The 15,096-nt window shown below is 44.2% G+C and overlaps 1 protein-coding gene across 1 annotated transcript; it reads left to right on the top strand.

Moving 5' to 3' along the window:
- The first annotated feature begins 2,863 nt into the window (after positions 1-2,863).
- LOC128751742 (uncharacterized) lies at positions 2,864-7,625 on the top strand. The gene is made up of 4 exons (XM_053852937.1): positions 2,864-2,889; positions 5,911-6,019; positions 6,106-6,245; positions 6,517-7,625. The coding sequence occupies exons 1-4, from the start codon at positions 2,866-2,868 to the stop codon at positions 6,787-6,789; spliced, it is 546 nt and encodes a 181-aa protein (XP_053708912.1). The 5' UTR covers positions 2,864-2,865; the 3' UTR covers positions 6,790-7,625.
- The last annotated feature ends 7,471 nt before the right edge of the window (positions 7,626-15,096 follow it).

Here is a 15,096-nt window from a genome sequence, read left to right as displayed (position 1 = left end):
GCAGCTTTACTTGCGTTCACCTTCCTCAGAGTTCTCTGCACCGTAGCGGTGTCCAGTCTGAGCGTCTGTTCGTCAGAGTGGGGGGCAGCTTTCCTCGCAGGGTTGGTATTGAGAGCTTCAAACCTTCCAAAGAAGTTATTCAGCTCATTGAGGAAGCTGATGTCGTCACGGCAAGGAGGGGGAGAGGCTTTATAGCCTGTGACCGTCTGGATGCCCTGCCACAGTTGTCTGGTGTTGCTGGCATTCTGAAAGAAGCCTTGGACCTTCCGACTGTGGGTGCGCTTCGCTGCCCGGATTTCACGGTTCAGATTCGCCCTGGCTGATCTGAGTGCCGTTCCATCTCCAGATTTGAACGCAGCATTTCGCTCCCTCAGTCTATCACGCACCTCTTTCGTCATCCAAGGCTTCTGATTGGCCCGAGTGACGATGGTCGCATACTCCCCCACGTCTGTTTGCTGATTGCAGTCCGTAGCAGCATCCTTGAACATGCTCCAGTCAGTACGCTCGAAACAGTCCTGAAGGGCTGATATGGTTCCCTCTGGCCACACTCTCACTGTCCTCACTGCTGGTTTCTCTCTCATGAGCAGGGGCTGGTATGCAGGGACCAGCAACACAGAGAGATGATCTGAGGAGCCGAGGTGAGGACGAGGGACAGCTCTGTACGCCTTCTTGATGTTGGTGTAGACCAGGTCCAGGGTGTTCTCCCCACGAGTAGCGAAGTCCACATGCTGGTGAAAGGCTGGAAGCACAGTCTTCATATTGGCCTGGTTAAAGTCCCCTGCCACAATGAAGACACTCTCTGGGTGTGTGGACTGCACGTCGCTGATGGCTTGATGGAGGACACTCAGGGCCTGTTTGCAGTCAGCGCTTGGAGGGATGTACAGGGCCACCACTGTGACGCTGGTGAACTCACGTGGCAAGTAGAAGGGTCTACATTTCACAATCAGAAACTCTATGTCCACACAGCAGTGACTGGAGACCGGAGTTGTGTTGATACACCAGTTGTTGTTGATGTAGATGCAGACACCCCCTCCCCGGGTTTTACCTGTGAGCACGTTGTTCCTGTCCGCCCTGAACGCTGTTAGCCCTTCCAGGCTAATGGCGGTGTCCGGGACAGAAGAGTTGAGCCACGTCTCCGTGAGGATCAGCACGCAACAGTTCCGTGTCTCCCTTCGGGTGTTCAAGTCCAGTTTCAAATAGTCCAGTTTGTTTTCTCGCGAGCGCACATTAGAGAGCAGGACCGACGGGAGCGGCGAGCGGAACGGGTTAGCATTTATCTTAGCCTTAATTCCGCCGCGGCAACCGCGCTTCTGCTTCCTCTCGCACCGCCTCCGATGTCCCCCGTGATGATGATCCCTGCTGCTGGGGAGGGGCTTCGCTGTGCTGTAGGACTCTGAATCTGACTGGCGGGGCTTCGCTATGCTGTAGATCCTTGGATCCGACCGGTGGAACAGACCGAGGTCGTGTAGGGTCGTCCGTGTCTCCGCCCTAACGGGATAAAAGCCGTTGAAATCCCTCAGATTAATGATCGTTTGCCGGTCATATCCTAATAAACGCATTGCGCCGTTTCCACTGTTTGTTCGTTCGTTCGTTGATTGTTTCATTTTCATTGTATTATACATACATTTGGCTTTGTTACCGGGAGCCTCAGTAGCCGCTGCCTGACAAGGCGCCGCCATCAAAGCGATACGCGATTGACTGGCCCTGAGGAGCAATACTGGATCTCCCGCTCCCTCATCCTCGACCAAGACTTAATCTCAAGTTTCACGGCACCCACCCAGACAAGGCTGGAAAAGTGCCTAGAGGCCCTCCTCGAAGGGGGTGTACTGTTAGGTTTCGTGTTCGTTTGTGCTTTTATTGTTTTACTTCCTGTCTCCCCGCTTCCGCGTCTTCATCTGTCCTTCTTCAGCTTAATGGCGACACACAGCTGGGACCCATTCCGCTGATGATTAAATGGAGCCCGTATCGAGGCCCGTCTCGTTTTTTCCTCATATCACAAGACCGAAGGCAAATGAGGCCCCATTTTCAGCGATCACGTAACTGGCTCGCGTCATGATTCGCGCTCCTTAAATAGGCACAGAAAAACCAGGAAGAGTCTTTGATCACTGCTGTGCTACTTCGACTGACAGAGAGTGACGATGGAGCCACCCAAGAAGCGAAGAACATATCTCCCACAAAGGTATAACAGACAGGTATAATGAAGCACAGGTCTCTATGTGGTGAGGAGGAAGGAAGATTATGATGCTGGTTCGGATAAAGCTGGTAAAAAGCTGATAAAGAATCCACGATGGTTGGCCGGTCAGAGCACAGGAGTTCAAGAGATGTGTAAACTGTGTGGTTTATTTGTCCAAGTTCTTGATATATAGCTCATTCTTCAGGACACTGGCTAGTTGAGCCGCTACAAGTGCTGCACAAAGCTCCAAGCGCGGGATGGACTGAAGGCGCTTTGGGGCCACGCGTGAGCAGGCTAGGATGAAGGACAGGTGCCGTTGGCCTTGGCTATCCTCAGTTCTCAAATACGCCACAGCGCCATAGGCTCGATCAGAAGCGTCAGCGAATATATGGACTTCATATGTCACACCCTTGTGACTGACATCCTTCGGAAGGTATGGCCTAGGAAAGGTGATGTGGCACAGTAGGTCCAGTTCCGCTTCCCAGCTACACCACTCTTGTAGGAGTTCTGCAGGAAGTTCAAAGGAGGAGTTCAAAGCCCCCAGAAGAAAGGAGTTCACTCTGTTGTCTGTTGTTGAGCAAGCGCACTTGGTGGAACATCCCTTTGATGTCCCCGCTGATGGCCACAGGGTGCTCTCGGAACCTCAGTAAAACCCCAAGGAGCGAAGCACCAAGGGTTGGACCAGACAGCAGATGTTGGTTCAGTGTCTGTCCGAGGTAGGAATGGGAGCAGTTGAAGACCAAACGATTGTTCCCATTATGGTGCACAAGGTGGTGGGGAATGTACCAGCACTCCTCTGGCGGTTTCGCTTCTTTCACTTCTTGCACGGCGCCAGACGTGATGAGCTTCTGCATTTCTGCACAGTAATCTTTGGCTTTCTGAGGTTCTCTGAGGAGCCGACGTTCCGTACTGCGCAACAATGGCATGACGGACTCCTTTGGGGCATGTAGCAGTGGCATTTTCTCATGACGCAGTAATGGAGTTGCATATCTGAAAATACCATCCACCTCTACCCTGGCAGTTCTGGACTTAAGCAGTGCAACAGTATGATTATCAAGCTTGGAGCGAGTCACTTCTCTCTCAGGGTGTTGGGGTACGACATCCAGTTTCCAGAGTCTCTCAACATGCTGGAAAATCTCATCCAGGTGTGGTGGGGAGGTGGTCAAGAGGCACTGCGTACTGTGAGATAGCCCCCCCGTATCTCGAACGGGACCTTCAAGAGTCCAGCCCAGCCTTGTATGTACAGCAGCTGGCCCCCCGGGGGGGCCCAGCCTGACTGGCTCAACCGGTGTTATAAGGTGAGGTTGATCAGAACCAATCAGCAGGAAGGGGGTAGCATTCTTAAAGGCCGGGATCGGAAGACCATGCATGTGCTTAAACTTCCGTTGGAGACGTTCCATTGGATAGGTGTATGGGGCAAGGCTGAGGTTGTTAGCTGTATGGATGGACGATCCACTGAGGAAACTTGGAATGACACAGTTTGTCCATGCAATACCTGGACATCGTGGCGAACTGTTCGGAGAGGGAGGTTTTCTGGACTGCCGTTCATGTTCAGACATTTTGCTGCTTCTGCGAGCAGCATTGTCCTTTCATTGTCCTTTTCGTGTAAAACAGTTACTGTCTGCCTTCCTGCACGACCCTCCCCTTTGGTGGTGAACCTCTCCTTACCACTACGCACAGCGACATGACTATCATATCCCTGACACCAGGATTCATACCGAAGCCACTCAGCTAAGTCAGTCAAGGTGTGACTAGTTATGGAATTGTAATGGTGGCGGCGAAAGTCTGCCCGCAGTTCTGGGGGAAGCTTACTCAACAGCCTAGCAACGTGAGAACCACACTTGAGTTCAACTTCCCCTTCTGTACCTAGTGTCTGTAGAAGACCCACCAAGGACTGAATCTGGAGGGAAAACTTCTGAAAGGCTGTGCTATCTCCACACCTGACTTCTGGAGCTTCAAGAACTGTGGCTATTGTCCGAAGTGCCAGCTGGTGAGGTTGTCCAAACTTGTCATGGAGAGCTGCCATGATCTCAGTGTAGGGGTTTGGGGAATTCAAGTAGGCGTCCGCAATCAGCTTGGCTTCTTCCAGCTTCAGATGGTCGAGCAGAACTTGATAGTTGAAGAGCTCAGAGGCTGTTGGAGGAAGTAGGTTCTCCAGAGCAATATGTAGTCGAGAGAACTCACTGGGGTCTGGTTGGATGAATTTTGGAATTGTTGGGGGGGGGGTCCTCTGTAGACCTGATCTACTGGAGGAGGAGGGGCAAAACTGTGGACGGGCTGCTGAGACTGGTGTTGAACATAGGTGCTGGATGCACAGTCATTTGCGGGTGGAGCTGGGAGGGGCCGAATCTGATGTGCATCAATATTCAGGTTTTGCATGCTGTGACGAAGGTCTACAGTTGGTTTCAGGCCAGGGTGGAGGTTCAGGCCAGTCTCCTTCATCCTCCTCTACTGATAGTTCAAAGCTGTTACTCTTCCCTGCATGCTTTCCAGGTTGACCCATAACGGCATGCAAGGAACGGGTTACATCCAGTAGTTCTTTCATCTCCTTTTGTGTCTCATGTAGCTCCTTCAGACCTGATTCGAAGGCTCTTTGGGTATGATATAGTCGGGAGCTCTCGTCATAGCTACTTCTTCCTTCGTAATGTGGGTCCCAGTCTGGAGGTCCTGGAGAAGCTGACAAATCGCTGTAAAGCTCACTGTCCTGGAAGCGAACTGAAGCAAGCGGAGGCATCTCATAATGAGCCGCATCCTCATGGTAGCGTCCGTAGTAAGGCGGTGATACTTGTCTCCTCTGGGTTGGGGTCTCCCATGATTGAGGTGTAGGCTTGCCTGGTGGAGGACGGTCTTCTTGCCGACTGCCAATGTAGTCCACTTGGAAGTCCTGGAATCTCGCTGGACGTTGTGGTCTTCGCTTTGGCCGCACGTCCGGGTACATCTCTCTAGGGTCCATCGTAGATTCTTTATCCGGCTCGAAGGACCACTTAATGTTGAGGAGGAAGGACGATGATGATGCTGGTTCGGATAACTGATAAAGAATCCACGATGGTTGGCCGGTCAGAGCACAGGAGTTCAAGAGATGTGTAAACTGTGTGGTTTATTTGTCCAAGTTCTTGATATATATATATATATAGATATATATATATGTATATATATATATATAGTTTCTGTGAAATAACACACAGAAGACAATTATACAAAATTATACAAATTACAATACAATGGTCACACCTTAATGGACAAAACATGTCAAAGAAACCGATTCTCATTCCGTGGGAACGGGCACCATCGTGTGGTGGACAAACGCCACTACCCGCACACGGTCCATTGGATCACGTGACCACTTAACACGCCGCAAAGGGCGGTGGCTAATTGCTGGAGCGTCCTTCGTCGACGACGGACTACTACTACTATATCAAATGCACACAAGGCAACGCACACAACTACGGACTAACCAAACACTGAAAGGCAACTATGGTGAAAACAAACACTTACTTAACTTAAGACAAAAAACCCAGGAGGACGAGCGGCAGCCAACTACTCTCAGAGCGAACTTCAACCACTACTGCGCATGTCAAAACTGCCACGCAACGTGTGACGTCATCTTAAAGGGAGCCTTCTGTACACTATGTTTGTGACACATGATATAATAATAATACATTATAACATATATGTAGATAGAAATTTTAACCCCCACACCCCCAACACTCATTCTTCAAACAATCTTTTGGTTTCAGGTGAAGTGCTTGCTCTTCTCGAAGGAGCTGAGTTACACAAACAACACCACATGCATGTTGAGGCAGTACCGAGCCTTGAATGAAAATGAACGTGCACAACCCGCGCCAAGTAATAACCCACAATCATTTAAAATGCCATGTCCCTCACTGTGGCCGAAACATAACAACATGATCGAATGTAATGTGTCTGTGTAGGTACCAGGAAACATGCTGTGGATCAGGCTTCGGTTGCCATGGTTGTGAAGGATTCCCAGCCTTTCACACTGGTGGAAGATCAGGGATTTAGGAGCCTCCTGGATCTCCTCGAGCCTACCTATATTATTCCAACTAGACAGGTGAGTATTGTATATCCATAATTTATGCTGTTTGTTGTATGGTAAATGACAGGTGCCATAGTAGTGGGCAGCAGTAGATCAGGTGGTTGAGCAGGTTGTCCAATGACTGCAGGGTTGGCGGTTCAAATCCCGCTCCCACCAAGTTGCTTTCATAGTGTCATTGGGTTAGACCTAATCTCCCTCGCCTCGTGTGAATGAACTCTGAGGTGCTTTGAGTGTCATGAAAAGCGCTATATAAATCTGAGGCATTATTGTTTATTTTATTTTCCAGGCTCTAAAGGCAATGGTCGAGGAGAGATTCCATGCCGAAATGCAGAAGGCAAAAGAAGAGGTCCAGAAAGCTAAAGCTTGCAGTCTGACTGCAGACATGTGGACCTCTATGGACATGGAGGCCTATCTTGGTGTGACGTGTCACTTTATTACTGAGGAGGACACTCTGAACACCATCCTGCTGGGAGTGGAACACTTTCCACAGAGCCACACAGCAGAGAACTTAGCCCAGGCAAAGACAAAAATTATGGCAGAATGGGGAATAAAAGATTAGGTCAAATGCCTGGTCACAGATGCGGCATCCAATATGATAGCCTGTGCACACACTCTTGGTGTAAGGCAAAGCATATGTGTTGCACATTCCCTTAATTTGATTGTGCGAAAGTCATTTGACCAGGTCCCCATATTGTCTGAAATAAGAGCAAAAACCAGAAAAATTGTGGCCTACTTCCGGACCTCCACAACTGCTAAAGAACGCCTTAGCCACATGCAAGAGTCCATGGGAAGACCAAAACATAAGTTGCTAATGGAGGTAGAAACACGCTGGAACAGCACACTGCTTATGCTCCAGCGTGTCTTTGAGCAGCGGGAAGCCATGGGGGCTGCCCTTGCTTTACTGTCACAACTCACATCCAGTGACTTCAAAACAATTGAAGAAATCATTAAAGTGCTTGGCCCATTCCACCAGGCCACTGTTAAGCTGTTAGAGGAGAAACGGGTGTCGGGTCTAAAGTGATACCACAGATGAAAATGCTTCTGCATGCAGTGAACTGCGAAGCTTCTAATGTGACCACAGAAACACCAAAAATGTTGACAGACATTTTAAAAGTAAGGCTGAGGGATCATCTGGCCAAACTAGAGACTGCCAGTGTAATGACACTGGCAACACTGCTGGATCCACGGTTGAAAGTACTTGGATTCCACAGTGAGTTGAGAGCAAATGAGGCCGTAGAAAGACTGAAAACGGAGTGCGCCAACATAATCTCTCTGCCATCAATTCCTCCACAAAGGCCTCAAGTGAAGGATGAAAATGCGGCAGCACAATCAACATTTTATATCTGTTTTCATGTTTACTATAATACTATCATGAAGTGCTGTCTTTTTTTTAGGTGGTGGGAACCTGTGGAGTCTATTTGACACGTCGGTAAATGAGAGTCGGGGCGTGTCCAATGCTGAAGCTGAGGCTATTGTGGAAGTGCAACGGTACCTCATCCAAAAATACATTTCAAGAAATGAGGACCCACTGTTGTTTTGGAAGGACCACAAAACCACATATCCACACCTTTACCAGTTGGCAATTTGGTTCCTTTGCACGCCTGCTTCTCTCCCTGCGAGAAGATTTTCTCAAAGGCATGGGAAATCATATCCGAAAAAAGGAATCGACTGAGCCCCAACACAGTGAAAATGATTGAATATGTCCAAGTTACACAAGCACATCAAGTAACTGAACATACAACTGACAAATCAACGGACAGTTAACCACATAACATCTGGGTTACATCCAATGACCAGCAGATGTCAGCAATGAGCTATTAAATGAGGCCTCGACTGATCAACTGACACAAGCCAAATCTATCAATCACATAGGAAAGCAATGGCACAAGAGGAAGATCATTACCTGTGGATGTGAAGTGACCTTCTGCCAACACAGTCTGGAGCCAAGGTGTTGAAATCAGCGAGGTTTGATTGCAAAATTGGTCCCAGCTGTGTAGCTGTGAAGCTGCAGGAAAGCAGGAGAGGAAACAGAAAAACACACAACTGGGGAACAACAAAATAAAAGTGCTGAACATGGACATGACAAAAAGCTCAAGTAAAGTCAGGTCTGTGTTCCAAAGTTGATAGCAGAAGCAGGAGTTCAGGAACAGTGTCCTGGTTAAAGGTAGAGGGAGGTTGGTGTTTGGCAAACTGAAACAAATGGAAGAAGTGAAAATCGGAAAATACTGTATCACAGATGCCAGTGTCTGTGATGTGGATATTATAAAATAATTTTGGGTGGGATTCGATTTAAAAAAGAATCTTATTATTTGGATAATTTCTGATTAATTAGTCCCAATTAATCGCAGTTTAATCATACAAGAATATTTGCCACAAGAAGCCACATCCTACAATTGGACCCATATGGACCGATACATACATTTAAACAACAAAATATTGTTTATTTTACATCAGTTTGACAATAGCACAATAAATCACGATGGTGGCGATATTCAAGTTTTTATACCACCTTATTTAAACTAAAGCTCTTTTAATGTCATGAAAATATTTGTATAAAAATTTCAATTTTATAAGAATTTCAAGTACATCCAGAGTAGTGGAAACCCTGGCCATTGTTAGAGAAAAACATTCCTCAACAAAAGCAATCAGATGCTTTTGTTTGCTTTTGGTTCCCTGTTGTCTGGAGAGCAAACTGTTCAATTCAATTCAATTTAATTATGTTTTTGTTGTAATTAGTTAATCATAATAATAAGTTGTAATTAATTAATGGTAATTAACTCGTTAAAGTCCCACGCCTAATTAAAATAGATTCTGTATAAAATTATGGCATGCTGCTGATGTTTAGTGCATTTTTAAACAATGCCTACTGTCTCATGGAATATTGAATAGTTACTTTTTCTTGTCATGTGTCATTGTAGGCCATCAAAACAAGGTTTGCACGTGTCCTCGGAAGTGAGGATTCTGTCCTGGTGCTGTGACGCTACCAAAATTCAAGCTTCGTTGGCTGCATGATCCGAAGCGGAGGGATCTGGTGAAGGCAAGTCTGCTGCCACCACCACCACACAGCAACTGTCTACCAGCAGAGAGGAGGAGTTCTTTGGCTTTGCAGAGAACAAAGAAGCTTCATACCTCAAATCAAAGAAGAAACAGGTTGAGGCATTCTGAATCAATTTCCATTGATAAAAAAATGTCTCTCAAACTTAATGCAGCCACTCCCTCCGTTGCCCCAGTATAAGGTCTATTTAGCCTTGGGAGAACTGATTCTCCCTCCAAAGAGAAACACGCCGTCAGAGCTCAAGTTTGAGAAGCTTCTCCACATGAGGTACAGTCATTGGTTTGTGGGATAGCAATGTTGATGAGTGAAATTCCTAAATGTCTTACTACCACTACTGAAGCACTTTATGCAGCATTTTTTATTTAATTTGTTATTTTATTTATCATAATATCTAGAGTTACGAAAATAATTTATTTTGTTTGTGTGGCTGAAAATATTTGTGTTACCAAACCATTGTCACTGCAGTTAATTTCCCAGTTTGGTATAGTTGTGTTTCTGTTTTATGATTCTCAGCATTGCACTATTTGCACTATTGTTTGTTCTTGCTGCTGTTTGTTCTGTAAAAGACTTGATTTTTGTTTTCACTGCTAAAAGTATAGGTTATACTCTAAATAATTACAATAAATATGACTATCAAAAGTTTCAATATTGTCATTCATTCAGCTGCTCTCACTGTCATGGCCCCTCACACCATGCTTTTATTTTGTCAGCTACTTCCTGCTCCTGTGTGTGTGTCTTTAACTCTCTTGACAGTGTCGGGCGCGATCAGCAGCTGCAATCAATTTCTCACTGATGAACCTCCACCTCTAAAGGAGAAGCTGGAGGTTGATGCAGCTCCACATTGTGAATGTTTCTACATGGTGGTTTGCTTTTGGACTCCTGTTCTGAACATTTTGGCCTTTTACTTCCACATATTTTTTTTCTTCCTGGATTGACTTTTTTTTTTTTGCCTTTGTGCCTGAGAATTTTTGTAAGTTTATTCTATTTGATGTTTTCTTGTTTCTTAGTTCCTTGTCACTCGTGCCCGACCTGTTGTCAGTGTGTTTCTGGACTCTTTTGATGCTCCCTGGATTTCGGTTGAGCTTGCTCCGTTGGAGTTCCTCTTAGTTATTTGTTTGGACTCGGGCCAGGCCCCATTTGTGTTGGCTCTTGTCTTGGACTCTTTGTGGGCATATTGGTATCAGCCTTTCTATACTTCCTGCGCTTGGCTTCTCCACATTGTCTGAGCCGTGACACTCGCACTGCCATTGCACCTTTAGCTCACTCTAAATACGTTTAGGAAATCACAAATGACTAATTGTACAGCTATAACCGATATGTAACTTTACTCTAAGCACAGAATTTTAGGTACACTCACCAGCGAACAAACACACAAGGTGTAGTGATCATTGTGTGGAAACGCATCAAGCGTTTCCACACAATGACACACTGTGTTGATACTGTCACTGAATGCCAACATCTGCTGGACATAAAAAAAATCCCTGCAGCCACCTACCTGACAGACTGAATTGACACTGATTTGGTGAACTACTGTATACAATGACATCATTTTTCCAATGTTTTTAAATTTTCTCAATTAAATTATACCTTGAAATTCATTTGAATTAGAATGGAAGGAGACAAGGCTTGGAAATGATTATATATATATATATATATATATATATATATATATATATATTAAAAATACCACAAGGGGTTAGTGAAAGGATGCTCTTGATTATTATGCTAGTGAGTTTTCACTTTGGAATTGGCCAGCGTCCACTTCATAGTACTTTTGTAAAAGTTCTTGTAATGCCATCCCACAGGAGATGAATGAGATGGAATACAGTGAAACAAGAGAGCCATCACAAATGAACATGACAGGCCTCCTCACTGCTTGAGTTACATACAGCCTTAGGAAAACTGTTTGGAATGCCTGCAGGAAATATGGCACACCTCACCACATCAGCTTTCAGGGTGTGCTCATCTTTTATGTCGATGGTGAAGGTGACAGGGCAATCCTCAGAAATCCTCAAATCGGCAATAACCAAAGCATTTAAAAAGTGAACTGGTTTTAGGGGAATGTAATGTTTTTGATGAGTGCTGTTTAAATGTAAAGCTGCAGTGTGGATGGACTGTTATAATTCCTTTCGAAACGACATCAGTCCATTGCAGCCCAGTAAAGCCTCGTCCTTTTTGAGTTTTCCTTAAGTCAAGCCATTCCTTTTTGTTGACAAAAAAAAAACAAAAAAACGGGGCAGACGTGGCATTTGACATATGAAATATGGTTCTTTATCACTGGGATCTGATGATGTGGTCAGAGGTTCCATGTCATTACCCTATAAATATAATTATGAATAATTTAATTTCCACCAATGCCATATGAATTTGGGGAAACATACATCTACATAAACATAAAATCTAGATAATAAACAAATCTAGAAATACTTTTACCATTAAGGCTAGACATTCAGGCTCCTCCATGGCGAAGACAATATATATATATATATATATATATATATATATATATATATATATATATATATATATATATATATATATATATATATATAAATGGTGGGACTTTGACGAATCAATTACGATTAATTAATTACAACATCATTACAATTAATTACAACTTTATTTATTTATTTATTTTTTTTAATTTAACAGTTTGCTCTCCAGACAACAGGGAACCTTTGTAAGTGCAGGAGTTCCTGGTCCACTGATCACATTGATGGACAAGACACGTGGCAGCTAGGATGATAACAACAACAACAACAACAACAACAACAACAAACATGGAGGAATCCCTGAACAAAAGCAAACAAAAGCAAACAAAAGCACGTGTTTGCTTTTGTTCAGGGAGGTTTTTCACTACACCACTACAAATATTTTCAAGACATTAAAAGAGCTTTTTTTTCAAAAAGGTGATATAAAAACTTATTGACACCATCATGATTTATTGTGCTATTGTCAAACTGAAAATAAACAATATTTTGTTGTTTAAATGTATGTATGGCTCCATCATTCGTTTCAGTAATATACCAAATTCATCCAAATTGAAAAATGTGGCTTCTTGTGGCAAATATTCTTATACCATTAAACAGTGATTAATTGAGATTAATTCATCACAAATTCTGTCATTAACTCAATTTTTTTAATCGAATCCCACCACTTTACTTCAGAATTCTATTAAAAAAACAAAACAAAAAAACATGTATATTAGCCAGGCATCCTGAATGTGAATCCAATGAAAGATTCCACTAACCCCTTGTGGTACTTTTTATATATTTTTTAAAATATGCATGTTATTATATGACAATGTGTGTATTTATTTGTAAAAGACGTTGAAGCCATATTCTTACAATACATAAAGTCTATTTATTTCAGTACACAGCACATTGTTATCGGTCATCTCAGAAAACACAACAAACATTTCGACACATTCAACACTTCACTGGAGCTTTCGGTGTCGCTACTGTAACTGCACAAATACACACACTTTTTTTTGTTGTGAAAAGGCGGGATGGGTATATGTAGATTGCAGGCTTGCGTGATGCCAGTGTCTTTATTCATGTCACAACAATCAGCTTACCAGTGTGCTTCGCGTTCTTGCCTTAACACGCCTTGCTAGTGATGAGGGTTAGGTTAGGCTAACCCTAACGCCAACTCTACACCGGTTAAGCACAACGTGAAGCCATGCCTCGTCGCCATTAAGTTATATCCTTTCACATATATATGGACAACAGGAAAGCACAGTCGTACTGTATCTCATGTCTGCCATTATTCACTCTATCACTCACTGGATGCTCAAAATCATGCAATGGCAAATGAGGGAAGTTGTATTTATATGAATAAGTGTTTTTTTTTAACATTTGTTATCCCAATGTTGTCAAAATATTTGTTTTCATTTGTTATACCGTTACAGGTGCCGATATACTTTGTAGGGCAGCCTCTTCTGAAGACTGAGAGTCTCCTTTCTTGGTGGAAGGCAAATGAACGCCTGTTCTCAGCAACTGGATATATCATCTCAAAGAAGAGAACCAGCTCAACATACCAGCCTTAATTTTCAGATGGCACACTTCTTCTGATTTGAACAAACATGTCAGTGAAGCCTCATGTCAATTTTTAGAGTGCCACCTACTGAGCTGTGAAAATAATGGCAGTATTTCATGAAGCCTTGGCAGAACTTCACTTCTGCTGTTGCAGAGAGTGTAGGACCACCATAACTCAATTAAAAACTGATTTGATTCAGATTTTGAACCACACATCAACTCAAGACATTGTCATCAAGGGTTTGTGAGACTTTTTCGTTTGTTCGGCACTTTTTATCAGAGGTTTCAATCCGAGTTCCAGAGGGGTGGATAATACGGTGGAAATCACAGGCAAGTTGTCAGGGTTCCCCTCTGTAAGAAGCCAAAGTGGTTTGTGCTTGGTTTCAAGCTGAGGACCTTCCACACGTTGGGCAGATGTGTTAACCACCACACTGCAGATACATGACAAGCCTTTTTTTCAAATGATGGCATGAAAGACACCGAACCATCGAGTGCCATGAACAGTTCAAGTATTTTTTAATGAACGCACTGATGAACGGAACATGACAGGTAGTAGTGAGCATTGTTGAGATGAACTGTGATAACTCAAAGTTTCAAATCACATCCCAAACTGATCGTTGTTCTTGAACCAAAGGCATTAACCCTGTGGTGGGAAAACTGGTCCTCAAAGGGTCGGGTTGGGAAGGTCACGTCTCTGACAACCCAGTCTCACTGAAAAACATGCAATAATGAAGTTTGTCAATCCATTTGACAGAAATGTTTCAAAAAACGTCACCTTGGTATATTTTACTTCTCAATAGCTTTCAGGTTTCTCCGCTGTCTGAACACAAAATATGGCGAACATCCGTTCTATTTTTCATTTTATTTTTTTAGTGTGGGTCTCGATGAACTACTTGTATTGTGACGTTTGCTCATCTCGCGTGCAATTCTTATGTAAATTGCTATTTTTATAATAATAAAAGTGTCTGTAGAGTTTTGCTCGCATTTCGAGGGACAATTTATTCTTTATTGTCATACTACCCACTCGGTTTATGTATATGACACTTGTTTCTTTTTTTTTTTTTTTTTTTTTGTTTTGGCCCAAATTCTTTTGTGGGTGTCATTGAAATAGTATTATGACGTTTGCACATGTTACCTGTTATTCCACAGTACATTGCAAGATTTAAAAATAATGAAAAGCTTTTGTTATGTTTTGATCACATCATGCTATATTCTTTGCCTTTGTGTTACCTGATCGGTTAATGTATATGATGCTTAGATTTTTCTGTTTCGACCCAGACTCTTTTGTGGGTCTTGATGAAATAGTAGTATAGAGGGTTTTCACGGCATGGCCATCAACATGTCGCTCTTGGCCTGCTCGATGGACAGGATGCTGTACAGCAAAGAGGACCTGACTAGGGAGGAGCTACAGGAGGCCCAGGTAACGATGGCGGCCTTCCTACAAGGTGAGGGGATCACCGAACATTTGGAGAAGCTGGAGAGCTCACGTAAGACGGCGGCCCCGCTTTCTGGCATGCTGAAAGTGGGCACGGAGAAGAGGCAGGCGCCTCCCCCGTGCAAGCGGCCTAGTTCCCAGTCCGATTGCAGGGAGGACCGAAGGGGTCCACGCCAGGAGGAGAGCAGTGAGGACCGGAGGCGGCAACCATCACGGACCCATGAACAGGAGGTGAGCTAGCCGAGACCAGGCCCTTCCAGCAGCGGTGCTCTGTGGAGGGAGGAGACGAAAGACTCCTTCATCTGACTTCAGATTCAATGAAAAATCCCAAAAGTATTC

This window comes from Synchiropus splendidus, unplaced genomic scaffold (genome assembly GCF_027744825.2).
Source record: "Synchiropus splendidus isolate RoL2022-P1 unplaced genomic scaffold, RoL_Sspl_1.0 HiC_scaffold_20, whole genome shotgun sequence".
Taxonomy (NCBI): domain Eukaryota; kingdom Metazoa; phylum Chordata; class Actinopteri; order Syngnathiformes; family Callionymidae; genus Synchiropus; species Synchiropus splendidus.
The sequence above is the reverse complement of the archived record's forward strand: the minus strand, read 5'-3'. Positions and strand labels throughout refer to the sequence as shown.

Bases quoted from the DNA above. Each gene is read 5' to 3' on its own strand.
- LOC128751742 (XM_053852937.1), top strand. From the start codon at position 2,866: ATGTTGGTTCAGTGTCTGTCCGAG. The intron at 2,890-5,910 runs GTAGGAATGGGA...TTTTGGTTTCAG, and splicing joins TGGTTCAGTGTCTGTCCGAG to GTGAAGTGCTTGCTCTTCTC. The intron at 6,246-6,516 runs GTGAGTATTGTA...TTTATTTTCCAG, and splicing joins ATATTATTCCAACTAGACAG to GCTCTAAAGGCAATGGTCGA.